This window comes from Lissotriton helveticus, chromosome 3_1 (assembly GCF_964261635.1).
Source record: "Lissotriton helveticus chromosome 3_1, aLisHel1.1, whole genome shotgun sequence".
NCBI lineage: Eukaryota > Metazoa > Chordata > Amphibia > Caudata > Salamandridae > Lissotriton > Lissotriton helveticus.
In genome coordinates, this window is record NC_136061.1 from 18,373,858 (window position 1) to 18,391,475 (window position 17,618).

Below are 17,618 nucleotides of genomic sequence, written 5' to 3' on the forward strand. Positions count from 1 at the left end.
ACAAGGTTTACAAAAGGTTATCTGTCATTACCTTGATGGCGTCTGTTCAGGAATTGTTACGATCAGGGGAAACCTTTCGATGTGTCTGAAAGAGAATACAGACACACAGTCCGACATAGGGCCAATTTGTATGATTGAGAGAGCAATATGGCAGTGCGCCATTGTTTCATAGTCTAAGCGTAATCACATTCGGGCGGAGTAACGAGAGGAACTTACCCCGTCAATACATTCACTCCGCAGAAATCGGTCCAAGATCAAGGAACTGGAATAATTCGCTGGACAGGCAATGGTGTCGAGTTTGTCTGAGCGGGATTAAAAGGAACCATAAGTGGCGCTGCCGGCTTAACTAGCAGCTACAAAAAGAAGACGCCATGGTTGGCCGCACATAGAACTTACCAATAGCCGAATGAATCTGGCGCTGAATGCCGCTCGAGTTCGCAATGGCGAGCCTCGGTTCCGGATTCATTATGTTGCCATGGGAACGAAGTCACGTGGTGACCGGCACCCGTGTAAAAATGGAAAAAACACTAAGTTGTATGTGGTCGGTTGCCTAGATACCAACATAATAACAAATATTGTGAACAGAACAACTATAATTTATCGAACATCGGTTATGTTTGCCTGTGCGAGACACTTGCGTTAAGGGAGACAAAAGACTGATTTATTTATAATCAATTGCCTCGATTCCCAACTTTGTCATTAGTATTGCGGAGACTTTTAGTCGACCGTCATGAGTGTTATTGGCAATATTGCCATAATCAGATACCTCGTGTGAGTGAAGCACCCGTGTGAAGATAGACGAAAGACTAAGTCTATTGTGAACAGTTGCCTCGGTTACAAACGTTGCTCAAAAAGAAAATTATGAACGTCAGTCAATGATATTTATGGTATGTTTACCATATCAGATACCTCATATGGTGGTAGGGGGCACCATGTATTACGATGGCGTACCTCTCGCATGAGGGTAAAGGCCAAAAGTAAAACATAGTCTGCCCGAAAGACCAAGTCCATTATGAACAGTTGCCTCGGCTACCAACGTTGTTAAAAAAGAAAATTATGAACGTCAGTCAATGATATTTATGGTATGTTTGCCATATCAGATACCTCATATAGTGGTAGGGGGCACCATGTATTACGATGGCGTACCTCTCGCATGAGGGTAAAGGCCAAAAGTAAAACGTAGTCTGCCCGATAGTAACACAGAGGTCAGCTCATATAAACTTTAGCATGATTACATAGTCAGAATGGCGTACCTCTTACACAAGGGTAAAGGCCATAACGGTGCATTGTAGATTGAATATACACTCAGGGTAGAGTAGCCAACTGAGAAAAAGAGCTGTCATGCTCATTGAGGCCTGTCTCGATAGAGTTAAAGAAAAACATCCATTTTAGTTCCCGTGTATTTAGGATACTGGAGATATTCCCACCCCGGGGTCACAGGAGAGCTTTTTCAATTACTACCCATCTGAGACTATCAGGGGGGTGTGAAGCCGTTGTAAAGTGTTCAACCAGGGGTGCTCCCTGTACCTCGCATCTAATTCTGCTCATGTGTTGAAGGATTCGCACTTTGATTTTTTGTTGCGTTTGGCCTATGTATATCAGTTGACATGGGCATAGTATCGCATAGATGACGTTTGAGGAGTTGTAATTGGTGTGTGTCTTTAAATGAATTTTCAGGTGGCGATGTTGGAATTCCTTTCCTTTGATGGTGGTATCACAGGCTTTGCAATTCCCACATTTAGAGTGGCCGGTCACCGGGAGCAAGTTCCATAAAGTTGTGATGGTTGGGTCTTCTGGGGTCGCTAGGAGAGATCGTACCACGAAGTCTTTAACACTTTTGGCTTTTTTGAAAGCGTGTAAGGGTGTGGCAGGTTGGTTAATATCATCCGATATCAATTTCCAATGTCAATTGACTATACGTTTGATTTGGTTACTTTTGGTGTTGAATGTGGTGACGCACACAATCCTTGTTTCCTGTTGGTTCTGGTTGGCCTTTGGGGACAGTAGTTCCTCCACACGATAAACTTTCTCGACCTTACCATCTATGAGAATGCAGGAATTTTATTAACGACACTCTATCGGAAACCTGCAGAGAGGAACTCACTGTTACATTACGATAGTCATCACCCAAGAGCCCTCCGAGACAATTTGCCCTTTGGGCAATTCTTACGAATCCGCCGGAATTGCTCCAATAAAGACCATTATTTCACGGAATCAGAGGAACTTACAAACCGACTACTACAGAGAGGGTACCCCAGACGGTTAGTAAAGAAATCCAGAAAAAGAGCATGGTTTTACCCACGCGAGGAACTACTGTCCCCAAAGGCCAACCAGAACCAACAGGAAACAAGGATTGTGTGCGTCACCACATTCAACACCAAAAGTAACCAAATCAAACGTATAGTCAATCGCCATTGGAAATTGATATCGGATGATATTAACCAACCTGCCACACCCTTACACGCTTTCAAAAAAGCCAAAAGTGTTAAAGACTTCGTGGTACGATCTCTCCTAGCGACCCCAGAAGACCCAACCATCACCACTTTATGGAACTTGCCCCCGGTGACCGGCCACTCTAAATGTGGGAATTGCAAAGCCTGTGATACCACCATCCAAGGAAAGGAATTCCAACATCGCCACCTGAAAATTCATTTAAAGACACACACCAATTGCAACTCCTCAAACGTCATCTATGCGATACTATGCCCATGTCAACTGATATACATAGGCCAAACGCAACAACGAATCAAAGTGCGAATCCTTCAAAACATGAGCAGAATTAGATGCGAGGTACAGGGAGCACCCCTGGTTGAACACTTTACAACGGCTTCACACCCCCCTGATAGTCTCAGATGGGTAGTAATTGAAAAAGCTCTCCTGGGACCCCGGGGTGGGAATATCTCCAGTATCCTAAATACATGGGAACTAAAATGGATGTTTTTCTTTAACTCTATCGAGACAGGCCTCAATGAGCATGACAGCTCTTTTTCTCAGTTGGCTACTCTACCCTGAGTGTATATGCAATCTACAATGCACCGTTATGGCCTTTACCCTTGTGTAAGAGGTACGCCATTCTGACTCTGTAATCATGCTAAAGTTTATATGAGCTGACCTCTGTGTTACTATCGGGCAGACTACATTTTACTTTTGGCCTTTACCCTCATGCGAGAGGTACGCCATCGTAATACATGGTGCCCCCTACCACTATATGAGGTATCTGATATGGCAAACATACCATAAATATCATTGACTGACGTTCATAATTTTCTTTTTTAACAACGTTGGTAGCCGAGGCAACTGTTCATAATGGACTTGGTCTTTCGGGCAGACTATGTTTTACTTTTGGCCTTTACCCTCATGCGAGAGGTACGCCATCGTAATACATGGTGCCCCCTACCACCATTTGAGGTATCTGATATGGTAAACATACCCTAAATATCATTGACTGACGTTCATAATTTTCTTTTTGAGAAACGTTTGTAACCGAGGCAACTGTTCACAATGGACTTAGTCTTTCGTCTATCTTCACACGGGTGCTTCACTCACACGAGGTATCTGATTATGGCAATATTGCCAATAACACTCATGACGGTCGACTAAAAGTCTCCGCAATACTAATGACAAAGTTGGGAATCGAGGCAATTGATTATAAATAACTCAGTCTTTTGTCTCGTTTAACGCAGGTGTCTCGCACAGGCAAACATAACCAATGTTCGATAAATTATAGTTGTTCTGTTCACAATATTTGTTATTATTTTTTTTTTTTTTTGTAAAACAATTTTTATTGCAGATTCCAATGTAAGCATTACAGTATATTTGCAAGTATGTTTGCGCGGGACCCCAGATTCTCACATTCCTTTTCACAATATTTGTTATTATGTTGGTATCTAGGCAACCGACCACATACAACTTAGTGTTTTTTCCATTTTTATACGGGTGCCGGTCACCACGTGACTTCGTTCCCATGGCAACATAATGAATCCGGAACCGAGGCTCGCCATTGCGAACTCGAGCGGCATTCAGCGCCAGATTCATTCGGCTATTGGTAAGTTCTATGTGCGGCCAACCATGGCGTCTTCTTTTTGTAGCTGCTAGTTAAGCCGGCAGCGCCACTTATGGTTCCTTTTAATCCCGCTCAGACAAACTCGACACCATTGCCTGTCCAGCGAATTATTCCAGTTCCTTGATCTTTGACCGATTTCTGTGGAGTGAATGTATTGACGGGGTAAGTTCCTCTCGTTACTCCGCCCGAATGTGATTACGCTTAGACTATGAAACAATGGCGCACTGCCATATTGCTCTCTCAATCATACAAATTGGCCCTATGTCGGACTGTGTGTCTGTATTCTCTTTCAGACACATCGAAAGGTTTCCCCTGATCGTAACAATTCCTGAACAGACGCCATCAAGGTAATGACAGATAACCTTTTGTAAACCTTGTCGGTACCTGCCTGCCATTTGTACCATCACGAGGCGGGTCAGTGGCTTTACTCGCTCTCCTCCCAAATTACACACATGTAATTACTTACGATGACTTGGATTTTGATCAAGTTTATCCCCAATTCAATGGTGTCATTAAATGTCTAACAGATTGAATGCCAATTTTAATCATGATTGTATTCCCTTTATACCCGAACCATATACCGGTCAGTGTGCTGTTTTCTTGTTTTCTTATTAGAATAATGGAAATAATTTCCCTCACTCATAGATCTAAAAATAACACTCCCATTTGTATATACTAAATAGGTGGTCTGCCCCACTCTCCTGTCCTGAAGAAGACCCCGTTGCAAGGATAGTAATAATACCTGCGCACTCCAGAGGGTCGAAACGTCGACAACTACCTGTTTTTAACATCAACTCCCCGTCCCAACTCTTCATCTATTGTACTATGTGGAGTATGATATATTTTGATGTATAATTTGAACTCTCTGTCTTTGTCCTGTACATAGTATGTAACTATTGTAACCAGTCGGTTTTGAAGTATTGATTATTCTGTCACCTGAATTCCCTCCTTATCACATTATCCTCACAATATCACGCACACCCCTCCCCTCCCAGGGGCATTGCTCCACCACTTGCTGAATGTTTGAATATCCATGATATTGAATACGCATCCCCATTGTGATTAAAACAATGTGGTTGGATTTACTGTCTATGTGATTTTTTCTATTAATTTCTATCCTGTGTTCTTATTCACATTGGGACCGTGTCCTGCCTGGGACAGACTGGACTGGCTTTGTCTGAGGCGTGCTGGACCGGTGTGTAGGCCCAAGGCAGAAGTCCACAAGGGCCTACAGACACGTGTGGTCGGAATGTTATGCACAGAGTGGGTGTCACCTTGTCGAAGGGAGTATAGGAATTTAAACAATGCCATGAATATGTACTCTGTCATCATGTAATCAAGACTCAGTTCCAAATGTGTAACCTACTTGTCCGCTGTGTATGCCGGTGGAGTGCGGCAGTGGGAAAGGAGTACTGCGGGCCTTCCTCACTGAGGCTGCGATGGTCTGAGAAGGCTGCCAAGGTCAAGGGCCTCTGACATGGAGCTATCACAGGCACGTGGTGGGCACTCTTGGAGACACACCGGTGTCAGCAGATGACCAGTGAAGCCTGGATGCGCAGGGGTGGACAAGACTGGCTCGGGGAGCAATGGTCCGGGCTGCGGCAGGCGCACAAGATCGCAGGCACTGCCGCACTTGGCGTCGGGCTTGTGGCAGGGTGAGAGGTGCTGCCCCGGCAGACATGTTGGCCAGGGCTACGTGCTTTTTATTCGCACCCCTACAATAGCCTGGTGTACGCCGGGTAAGCCCAATCCGCACACGCCTACAGGGGGGCCATAACAAGCTACATTTCCATGATCTCCCCCACTGGCTAGGGTGACATGGTTGTGTCCGCTGTCCACAATGCTACCAACACCAGCATTATATGTCGACATGGATATGTCTGTGGTCTGCATACTGCAGTCTGTCCAGCACATCCACGCCACACTTGGCAATGTGTGGATTTTCATTCATGGGTCACTTGCCTCCTTTGCACATGCCTCATTGCCACCTACCTCCACATTCCACTGGTGTGTTGCTGATGTGCCATGACATTGGTGGCTCATGGACATGGCTAGTCTACGTTGCCGCAGTAAGTTGTGCTGTCGTGTCCGGTGGGTGGGCATGTTGTTTGGCATGTTGTATGTGGGTTTGTGACATGTGCATTGCCAGACTTGTGAGTTGCATGATTGTGGTTAGGAGGTGTGTGGTGTGTTCATTTGGTACTTACCAACGAGCACTGCATTTCCATAGGCTCCATCCTGGAAGTGCTGGTTGATGATGGACTGCGGGAAGATGTACGAGTCGTGCACACTGCCTGGGTATTTAGCGACGACATTGGTGAAAAGTCCCCGGTGGTCCACTATTGCCTGCACATTGATGGAATGCGTGTGCTTTCTGTTGCGGTAATTGTGTGCAGGGGCACAAGTAGGATATGTGTGCAGTCAATTGCCCCCAACATGTGCAGGAATCCAGCTATGGCGTAGAAGCCTTGCTTGGTCTCCAGCTGTTCCTGCGCAGTATGGGAGAAGTATAGGTACTAGGGTACCAGGCTGATGATGGCATCCAGGACAGGTTTGAGGAACTTAGATAGGGCTGGCTGTGAGACTCCTCTGACTCTGGTGGTTGTTGGTTGGAATGTCCCCGAGGCCAGCAGGTGCAGCACAGCCAGCAGCTTTGTCTGAGGTGGGATGTTGCTTGTCTGCTGTGTTGCTACCGTCAGGCTGTGGGCAATGAGGGTCAGGATGTGGAGGATGGTTGTCCTTTTGAGTCTAGTGAGCAATGACCTACTCTGGTGTTAATTCTTTGAGGCTGGTGCGTTTTCTGAAGGTCCACTCTCTTTGTCTGCACTGCCTCTGAGGTGATCCGGGGGTGGTGGTCCGGGTGGGAGTGGCAATCCTGGAGGTGGTGGGGTGGATGTTGTGGCCCTGCTGGGGCTCTGAGCTGCATGATGAGTAGCTCCATGGCTTCTGTTTGTCTTCAGGTGTTGCTCTGGCCTGGGCTCCCTTTATGCTGCTGGCTGTCGTCTGGCATTGCACCAGGTCAGAGAAGGTGTTAATTTCCTGCTGCTAACACACCTTATCACCTGTTTTGTGGGCTTATTGCCGATCTAGCTGGTTGTTGTGAATGTTGAGGTGTGGTGTTGTTGCAGCTTTTTGCTCTGGAATGCCTACTCTGCATCTCATCAGCGATAGTTGCTGTGGTCATCCGTGACAATGTCTTTTGAGTCTGCTATCGCAGGTAAAGTGGTGATATGGGCTGTTAACACCAGCATGTGAATGGGGAAAAAGATTTATCACGACTTTGAATGTGCTAAGGTGCCGATAACTCGGCGATAGTTCCTTGAGAATATGCCCCTACGCTTCTTGAGTCTTTTGTATCAGTTGGGTATCATTGGTACTGTTTTGCTAATTTCTTTGTTTTGTTTTCTTGTGTTATAAGTGTTACTTACTTTTAACTTCATTTATATGTATTTTGGGGGCATATGATCAATAACGGCGTTAAAAATATCGTTGCTTTAGCAGCAGTAAACTGCAGCTAAAGCGGCGATAATGGGCTTGATATTATTCCCTTGTGAATTCCCATAGAAATGCAATGTTTGATGCCTTTCACACTAGAACTTGGGCTTCTATGAGAATTCACAAGGGCGTATTATCAAGCCCATTATCGCCGCTTTAGCTGCAGTTTACTACCAATAAAAGCGGCGATACTTTTAACGCTGTTCTTGATAATATGCCCTTTGGTTTGGTAAGGCTTGTACAAAGTTTCTAACTTTACTTGTGGAGGGGGAGGAAGTGTGGTGTCCTGAATGATTCTACCCTTCACATTCCTTATGTTCTGGAGTGTGTGGTTGGTTGCCAGGCACTAATTTGGAACTACTGCTTTGACAGTTAGGCTGACTCCTTCGCTGGATGGGGTCTCTGTAGCTTCGTGTCCTGAATAAAGCTTCTTTCAACACTACTTTGCTGTCTCCTGCTGTGCTTGCTGACAAGACTCACTTCCACACATTCTCATTTCAGAAACATGAGGCACTCGTTTAAAGTGCTTTTCGATACAACAATTTTTCTTTTTTATTGAAGATTTACTATTTTCTACAGTTAATTATCTTTTGACAATACAATGGTTTTATTTTGTTCAAGCTGGGGACCAACAGATACAATGACAATTAAATAACAATTTATCCGCCGTCAAGAGATTACTGCAGATTAACTCGGATTCCCGGCCCAAGGCAGATGAACGGATATATCTTCTCTGTGAAGGTGGCGGTAAAGGTGTAGAGGTGCCGGTGTTCGTCGTCGTCGTAGAAAGACACCAGCCCCTCCTCGTAGTCCACGAACACCCCCACATTGTTTGACATTTTTTGTAAAACGTTCATTTTCCCAGTTTCATCGGTCACGAAAAAATGTGACCCATCTGCTCTCACAGGCCAGACGCCATCCTCGGGTGATCCAAGACTAAGGAAACGTCTCTTCACTGATGCGCTGGTGACCCCCAGCTCCCAAGAGTCTGGCGGTGAGTACTCACTACGGGGGCCCCCAGAGGGACCCGCCGAGAGCTGCCAGTACCACCTCCCTGCAGTCACCCCCGTGGACCCCAGCACGCAGCCGTCTGTCTCATCTCTGTCCGGACTTTGGGGGGCATCAGCAACGAGGGGGGGAGCAGTCACTTCCTTCCCATCACTGCTGATGAGGAGGGTCCCATCTGCAGTCTTCGGATCCACCGCCAGGGGCGCTGCGGAGAGACAGAGGAGATCATGAGGCCACTCACACAACTGCTCAACACAGAGAAAAACATTGAAAAGAGACTGACAATGACGTCACTGGAGAATCCCAAACTAACGGATGCCTTCCCCTTCTGAGGGGTGAGAGACAGAGGAGTGTAGAGCACTGTGCAGCATGTGCAGTGACACCAGGCCCACCCATTGGTGCTTGTGGACTAGTGCACTACGAGCTGAGGCGTAGCTCTCAATGGTGCAGCAGGTGCAGTGATCAGCTCCCAGCAGTGTCGATTCTCTACCACTATAGGGCTGGAGCCACTATCGAGTGTGTTTGATGCACTTACTACTTCAGGACAAAACTGCAAACTGGTTTTTGCTAGAACCAGAGACAAGATGTGCGGCAGGTTAGTGTGAAGGGTGGTGATGTGCGGGCACTTGTTCCAAACGCCTCAGGGTATTGTCACGTCAGGGGGCTCATGAGCTGAGCGGCCACGGGACCCCTCAAGCTGATGTACGCAGAGAGCCAGATCTATCATACCTTCACACAACGCAACACAGCAAAGCACATTGTCGTGCTGCATGAAAGGGACTGTGCAGGAATGTGCCATATTTAACATTGTATGTCGCCCTCCTGCCCTCTGCTTGCTCTGGCGTACAATGTGCTGCCTTGGGCCAAAGCAGCACCCTTGTGCCATGGTGCAAGCGTGGCTGGGTTGTAGGCAGGATTGTTTGTGCAGGAAGCGACACCTTCCTGTGCAAAAACAATCCCAAGAGGTGTTTTACTCTTTTCACTGGTGCTGCAGAATGCAGGACATATGGAAGAAGGAAAAACGCGGGAATAAAACAATATTTTTCCTTGTTATGCCTGCTCTGGGGAGGCGTAAACTTTGAATATATGACGCTACATCGTGGTCTTCACACCACAATACCTTTACAGTGCAGGCATTACAGCGTAAGTTGTAACAATGACTTGCACTGGGGGGAGCTGGACTTAGGAATAGTATGATTTACTATTCCAGCTCTACCCTACGTTACAGTAGGGTAGGTGTTGGAATAGTAAATCATACTATTGCTTAGCTTAGAGTGCCATCCAGCACAAGTCGTTGTAATGACTTGCGTTGTAATGCTTGCGTTCTAAAAGTAGTGCAGTATGAAGACCGCGATGTAACAGATGTCGCCTGTAAAGTTTTGGTGCTGTTCCAGGTTTACGTGATTAAGTAATTCTGAAGCAGCGTCAAAATCCGTGGGTGCTCTGTAGGGAAACCCACCGCAGCGCTCAAGGAAAGCCTCCCTGACGCAGATTAAGCAAAGCCAAAAATTATGCAACAAAACTCGTAAATATGCCCCCTAGTTCTGATGTAAGTAACACTTCTTAAGGCAGACAGCGGGTATAGTTACTAATATTTTGCGCTGAATTTGCATCACAAAAGTGATGAAAAATGTTTTTTTACCCATTTACTTTCCAGCTCAAAACTTGTATAGGGCTGGAAGACCACTTGATAGTAACGCAAAGCAGTGCAAAGGGCCAAGGGGGTGTTCCATGGGTGGTGCACGGGCGTTCCCATGCATCCACCAAAGGTTTCTGATGCTTAAACCCTATTTACTATATAAGGTAGACAGGGTGTTGTGTCAAAAAGTAGGCGCTATCACAAATTAATGCTTTTATTTCTCCTTTCATTTCCGACTTTGCATGTGTTTAAAGTTAGTCTAAGTGTAGTATGTTTTACTGAAAGGCGATCCTACCCGTGGTGCAAGGCTGCCTGATCGAGCACAGGCCCTAGTGAGAGGGGAGGAGAGGGCCATACTTCGGTAAATATGGCCCTCTCCTGCTCTCAAGACACTCAACTCAGCACAGCCTATTTGACTGCTGCGTTGCGTGAGAATTGAGTAAATCTGGGCTGGCGTGTGTTGCTGTGGTGGGAAAGTGGTCACCCACCCTTCTGGACTTTAGACAGATCTGTCTAGACATGGAGAGCGTGTCACATATCTCTTCTAAGTATTGTCACACTGGTGACATATGTTTGTGCATACTGTACCAGGCATGGAGCAGACTGAAGATATACATTCAAGGATGCAAATCAGCTTAAAAATGTACCTTTGAAGACTGTTGGGTCAAAAACACGACTCTCTGCAAAGAAAAAAGAGAAACATGGTAAAATATTTTTATAAATTGTTCCTTGGTTATATGCTGGCAATATAAGCATTAGTCAGCTGACTTTTTATGGTCTCCCGCACCACCTCCCTTTCAGGGAGGCACTACGGTATTTATCATGTCTTCCTCTCGTAACTCCCACATCTACCTCCCAGGATACCTCTCATGTCACCTCTCATAACTCTCAGGTCTACCTTTCATCTATGAATCTCATATCCCTCTCTTGTCTACATCTCATTACTCTTATGTCAGCCTTGCATAACTCTTATGTATACCTGTCATCTGTACCTCTCATTTCTCCCTCTCATGTTTCTCTCATGTCTATCTCGAATGTATACGTCTTGAAACTCTCATATCTGCCCCTCCTGTCTATTTCTGAAGAACTGCTGTGTTGTACATGGCCCTTCTGGCAGGTTCACCCCTAAACTTTTTGCTTTTAATGGTGACCTGGTGATGATGAATTTTGGTTTCTGCGCACTTTCACTGTGTCCCAGTGGAAAGTGCGTGTGCACTCTGAGTGCATGTGATGAGATAGGCCTGCCCTCCCATAGGAATGCATGGGGAATGTATGTGTCCCTGGTAGTTCCAGATGCGTGGGGTGTACATGCTCGAGTCTGGTATGTGCGGACTCGTGTGATTGAATGCTGCGCAATGATGTATGCGGCGTGTATGTGTCTAGTATGGAAGCGCCACTTCTAGACATGGGTGTGCGTGTGCAGTGAGTGTGCTGGCGTGTAATTGGCTGGAGCTGGGTGGTGAGCCTGGCTCCAGGAGTCTGGATGGGTCTGCCCCGGTGGTGAGTGTTGAGATTAGCATGTGTGATGTGAGGGAGTGGTGCACCTGGGACCTGAATAGGGCTGGGCTTTCCCCACACAATGCTGGCTCCGCCCCCTGTGGTGCGACTGATGACCCTAGCCTGCCTGGTGAATGGAAAGGGTGGCTGGGGAAAACAAAGTACTCCAAAACCAGCTGCGAATGGTTTCTCCCCCACCCTGCACCCTGAAACGAAGGGATTTGATGTATAAAAAGGGGCTGTGTCCCCTTGCAATTTGTTCTCTTCTTGGATCCTGTTGCTGAGGGGGGCTGCTGCCGCTGCTGGGCACCAGGAGGACCGCCACTGGGGATTGCCTCCCTGCCTAGGAGAACGCTGTGAGCTGGCTCTGGACCGAGCCTTGCCCCCCCACCTCCTGAAGGACTTTGGGCTGTGCTGGTCCCTGGACTTTTGGGAAACTAGCGCCTGGAAGCGCTGTATTTTGCCCCCAGCGCTTGAGAGTGCTTGATTTTGCCCAGCGCTTAAGAGCGCTTTTTGTTCTCAGCCGGTGCCCACCCGGCATTTGTCTCGTTCATTGGCCGATATTTTTAAAGTCCCCTGGCAGGTGCCCATCCCGCCAGGGGCCTTGCCGCTATTTCTTCTTGGGCCTCCAAGCGAGTGCCCACCTCGCTTCATATTTAAATTACCGAGGGAGCCTACCTCTCTAAATCACCGCCACCAGCCCGGGGATCTGCTGAGAGGCGCTGTCCCGCTTCCACACCCTAGGGCCGCACTGCTATTGGCTGCAGCACGACCCGGAAGTACTTGTGGCCGAAACCAGAAGTCGACGGGAGCCCACCCCATGCTCCGGTGCAGGAAGGTGAGGAGAGGCGTCCGGAGTGCCCGGGAGGACGGGAGCTCACCCTGCCTCCACCCGATGCGGGCAGGAGAAGCGAGGGCAGCCACAGCATTGGAGAGCCCTGAGGAGCGGGAGCTCTCCTGCCACAGCCGCCGCAGGACCGGGTGAGTGACGGCACGCAGTGTTTGTTCAGAAGAAGGGGGAGGCATTTGGGCAAATTGCCGGTGCCCGCCCCCCCCCCAATGCTCTCTCTCCAAGTGAGGGAAATTGTCTGTTAAGAGCCTCCCGGGGGCAGTATTGTAGTTCGAGTCCCCCGAGAGGGACTCCACCAAATCGGGGGCAATTTATTGTTTGAGCCCACGAGGGGCTCCGGGGGCCAGTATTGTTAGAAGAGGCATCGGGGCACATTGCCGGTGCCCGCCCCCTCCTGCTAAGTGCTCCTCCTGATTTGGGGCCATTGTGCTGAGTCGCCAGAGCGGGACTCCACCGTTATTAAGGGCATTTTGTTTACTTAGAGCCCGGGAGGCTCTACCTACGTTCCGGGGGTATTTTGGGAGGTAGAGTGGCCCCTGTTGGCAGCAGGCCGCTCCCCCCATTGTTGCCACATTTGCGAGCCCAAAGAGGCTCAGGGGGACATTGTAATTGTTTAGTGCCACGAGGCTCCCGCGTTGGCCCCATTGTCTCCAAGCTGCCCAGCACTCATGTGTTATGCTTTTATTCCTATACCCCTACATGTATTGTGATACTTAGGTGATTGTTCTTTTTAGTACAGGTGTTACTAGTGAGGTCCTGGTTCCCTGCGTAACATTCTCCTAAGGTGGTTAGGGTTGCATAGGTGGTACTTACCTGTTACCAGTGATTACTGGTGGTGTGCTCTATGTTCTACTTTGCGCTACAGTGATTATTATTACATGTTCTATGTTGTTGTTGTTGTCGTACTACTTTATTCGATATTTACATATCATAAAAGTACAAACAATACAAACATAAATACACATATTTAAAACTCTACTTATTCACACATTTCATACCATAAAAAGATAAAAATCAGAGTATTTACATTTAAAACAAGGGGATTCAGTAGTACATTAGCAGGAGTCGGTATATACATTAGTTTTACAGCTCATCCTTTCTCATGTCTTAAGCCAATAACCTGGCACGGATGAACCACGCGCTGGCTAAATATTTAGCGACCCCGCATACAACTAACATAGATGTAACATCTGACAAGAGCATACGCAAGGCTGTTCTGGCCTCTCTCACACCCAGCTCTCTGCATACCGGTTTTAACCATTTTGTTCTGAGTCTTTTGTAAGCCCTACAAGCGAATAGAAAGTGTGGAAGTGATTCGCTTGTACATGGGCATCCGTGGCAGCTTGGAGAGTAGGCGTTTCCCCCCCTTCCTTTCCAACCCTCAGTGAAGTTTTTCAGGGGTAGGATCCCGTATCTCATTTTCAAGCAAAGAGACTTGTCCCTAGGGTTTTGGATAAAATCTAGGAAGGGCTCGAGTTTTGTACTGGGTTTGAATTCCATGAAGGCAGTTGTTAATGCCCCCCACTTAGCATGTTTTATTTCCTCCTCCTGGACCCATTCCCAATATATTTTTTTAATGATATGCAGGCTCGAGTCTGGTATGTGCAGACTCGTGTGATTTAATGCTGCGCAATGATGTATGCGGCGTGTATGTGTCTAGTATGGAAGCGCCACTTCTAGACATGGGTGTGCGTGTGCAGTGAGTGTGCTGGCGTGTGATTGGCTGGAGCTGGGTGGTGAGCCTGGCTCCAGGAGTCTGGATGGGTCCGCCCCAGTGGTAAGTGTTGATATTAGCATGTGTGATGTGAGGGAGTGGTGCACCTGGGACCTGAATAGGGCTTTCCCCACACAATGCTGGCTCCGCCCCCTGTGGTGCGACTGATGACCCTAGCCTGCCTGGTGAATGGAAAGGGTGGCTGGGGAAAACAAAGTACTCCAAAAACAGCTGTGACTGGTTTCTCCCCCACCCTGCACCCTGAGACAAAGGCATTTGATGTATAAAAAGGGGCTGTGTCCCCTTGCAATTTGTTCTCTTCTTGGATCCTGTTGCTGAGGGGGGGCTGCTGCCGCTGCTGGGCACCAGGAGGACCGCCACTGGGGATTGCCTCCCTGCCCAGGAGGACCCTGTGAGCTGGCTCTGGGCCCAGCCTTGCCCCCCCCACCTCCTGAAGAACTTTGGGCTGTGCTGGTCCTTGGACTTTTGGGAAACTAGCACCTGGAAGCGCTGTATTTTGCCCCCAGCGCTTGAGAGAGCTTGGTTTTGTCCAGCGCTTGAGAGCGCTTTTTGTTCTCAGCCGGTGCCCACTCGGCATTTGTCCCGTTCATTGGCCGATATTTTTAAAGTGCCCTGGCAGGTGCCCATCCCGCCAGGGACCTTGCCGCTATTTCTTCTTGGGACCCCAAGCGAGTGCCCACCTTGCTTCATATTTAAATTACCGAGGGAGCCTACCCCTCTAAATCACCGCCGCCGGCCCGGGGATCTGCTGAGAGGCGCTGTCCCGCCTCCACACCCCAGGGCCGTGCTGCTATTGGCTGCTACACGACCCGGAAGTAATTGTGGCCAAAACCGGAAGTCGACGGGAGCCCACCCCACGCTCCCGTGCAGGAAGTTGAGGAGAGGCGTCCGGAGTGCCCGGTAGGACGGGAGCTCACGCCGCCTCCACCCGACGTGGGCAGGAGAAGCGAGGGCAGCCGCAGCATCGGAGAGCCCCGAGGAGCGGGCACTCTCCTGCAACAGCCGCCGCAGGACCGGGTGAGTGACGGCACGCAGTGTTTGTTCAAAAGAAGGGGGAGGCGTCGGGGCACATTGCAGGTGCCCGCCCCCCCAATGCTCTCTCTCCGAGTGAGGGAAATTGTCTTTTAAGATCCTACCAAGGCTCCCAGTGGCAGTATTGTAGTTCGAGTCCCCCGAGAGGGACTCCACCAAATCGGGGGCAATTTGTTGTTCGAGCCCACGAGGGGCTCCGGGGGCCAGTATTGTTAGAGGGGGCGTCGGGGCACATTGCCGGTGCCCGCCTCCTCCTGCTAAGTGCTCCTCCTGATTTGGGGCCATTGTTCTGAGTCCTCCGAGTGGGACTCCACCGTTATTAAGGGCATTTTGTTTACTTAGAGCCCGAGAGGCTCTACCTACATTCCGGGGGCATTTTGGGAGGTAGAGCGACACCAGTTGGCAGCAGGCCGCTCCCCCCATTGTTGCCACATTTGCAAGCCCAGAGAGGCTCAGGGGGACATTGTAATTGTTTAGGGCCACGAGGCTCCAGCGTTGGCCCCATTGTCTCCACAGCTGCCCAGCATTTAGTGGGCGGCTGCTCCGTTTAGGCCCCTGACATTGGGACACAGGGCATCCTCGCCCAGAGAGGCCAGTTGGCCTGGGGACAAGCCACAGGTGGTGGCTTATGTGAATTCTGCACTATTGTGTTTTTCCTGCACCTCTGAATGTGTTTCTATGCATCATGTGTTATGCTTTTATTCCATACCCCTACATGTATTGTGATACTTAGGTGTTACTAGTGAGGTCTTCGTTACCTGCGTAACATTCTCCAAAGGTGGTTAGGGTTGCGTAGGTGGTACTTACCTGTTACCAGTGATTACTGGTGGTGTGCTCTATGTTCTACTTTGCGCTACAGTGATTATTATTACATTTTCTATGTGCTAATTACTATTCCTACAAGGGCTAATTCTACTAAGTACTAAGTCTAAAAGTGCATATTCTTGACAGTGGTCCAGGTGGCCCTGTCTTGTACATATCCCCTGTAAATTCTGCCCGTGCCTGTTGGCACATTGTAAAGTGTGTGTTTCTATCTAATGTGTTTTGGTGTAATACAAAGGCTATTTTTATACATAACCTTGTGTGGAGTTTCCTTTGTGGTGGGCCTTGGGTGTTGCTGGTGGGTGCGTGCGCAAATGCTTTACACATCGCCTCTGAGATAAGCCTGACTGCTCGTGCTAAGCTACCAAGAGGGTGAGCAGGGGTTGTCTTGGTGGGTGACTTCCTTACCCTGACTTAGGAATGGTGGTTTCTGCCTGGCTTTGGCGCAAGCCTTAGCCAACCAGAAATCTCATTTCTAACACTGAGAGATTGGAAAGTCAGAAAATGAGAGGTGGCTTGTAAACTGGCCCCAGGAATAAACTAGTCCCCGTCCTTCCAGCCTCCTGGAGGAGTGCCTGATGCCCAGCACTGCCAGTCCAGGTCTGGGCTCCATGGTGTTGGCTTTCACAGAGGTCCAAGGCTCAGCGGTGGATGACCGCAGCCTGATGCAGCGTACAGGGTAACACTACCAGCACCAGACCGGATCCACCAATCTTAGCAGCAGTAGGAAGAGGCCAATCCATCTGACCCTCACAGGAGCATATCGCCCTTCACACTGGCCCAACCTCCCTCCTTGATTGCTTTTGTGTGTTATAAGGAGCAGGAGCTAAGACTGGGGCACAGGATTGACCTAGCTTTGGAGAACCTGTCACCTCCTGATGACTGATTTGTACGCTCAGTTTGCGACCTTGCGGTAATGTGAGGAAATTCCCAGAATGTGTTAGTGTAACTCCTGATAACTGCCACTTGGCAGTGTCATGTAGTTCGTATAAACCTATAAAGGATCTGCATGTTTAGGTAACATTGACTGTGGAATTGGTGTCCAGACTGATTCGAGACACCCCCACCGGGTATATGTTCACCTGTATACCAGCGAGCTCACAGTGCCACTGTAAACTTCTCTTACCAAGGAGAGAATAGTTCTTGGCAACTATCAAACATGACAACCCTCATTCCTTAGGATCATGGAAACAGTACAGTACCTTTCCCTCAGTCACTTGTGCTCACTTTATCTCAGAGAAATACACAGAATAAACGGTGGGGATGTTTTCAATAAGCATTTATTGAACCAGCGTCAGTCTAGTGTAAAATAGGTGTGCTGAAACAATCATAGGAAAAACATATACAAACGATATTAAGCACCAACAGAGCAAATGGATTGTAGACATCTACCATCATGCTAAAATAATTGATATATGCAAGCATATGAATACATGACAATAATAATGCATACTCCTACGATGCAACCCAAACTAGA

The 17,618-nt window shown here is 48.3% G+C and overlaps 1 protein-coding gene across 1 annotated transcript in view; it reads right to left on the bottom strand.

The window, feature by feature from the left end:
* Positions 1-17,618, bottom strand: part of LOC144822597 (scavenger receptor cysteine-rich domain-containing protein DMBT1-like) — a 754,829-nt gene that overhangs the window by 530,160 nt on the left and 207,051 nt on the right. Inside the window, exons 6-7 of the mRNA XM_078680324.1 lie at positions 10,853-10,885; positions 8,240-8,771 (exon numbers count right to left, since the gene is read on the bottom strand). Coding sequence (XP_078536450.1) covers positions 8,240-8,771; positions 10,853-10,885 — 565 coding nt within the window. The remainder of the gene's footprint in view (positions 1-8,239; positions 8,772-10,852; positions 10,886-17,618) is intronic.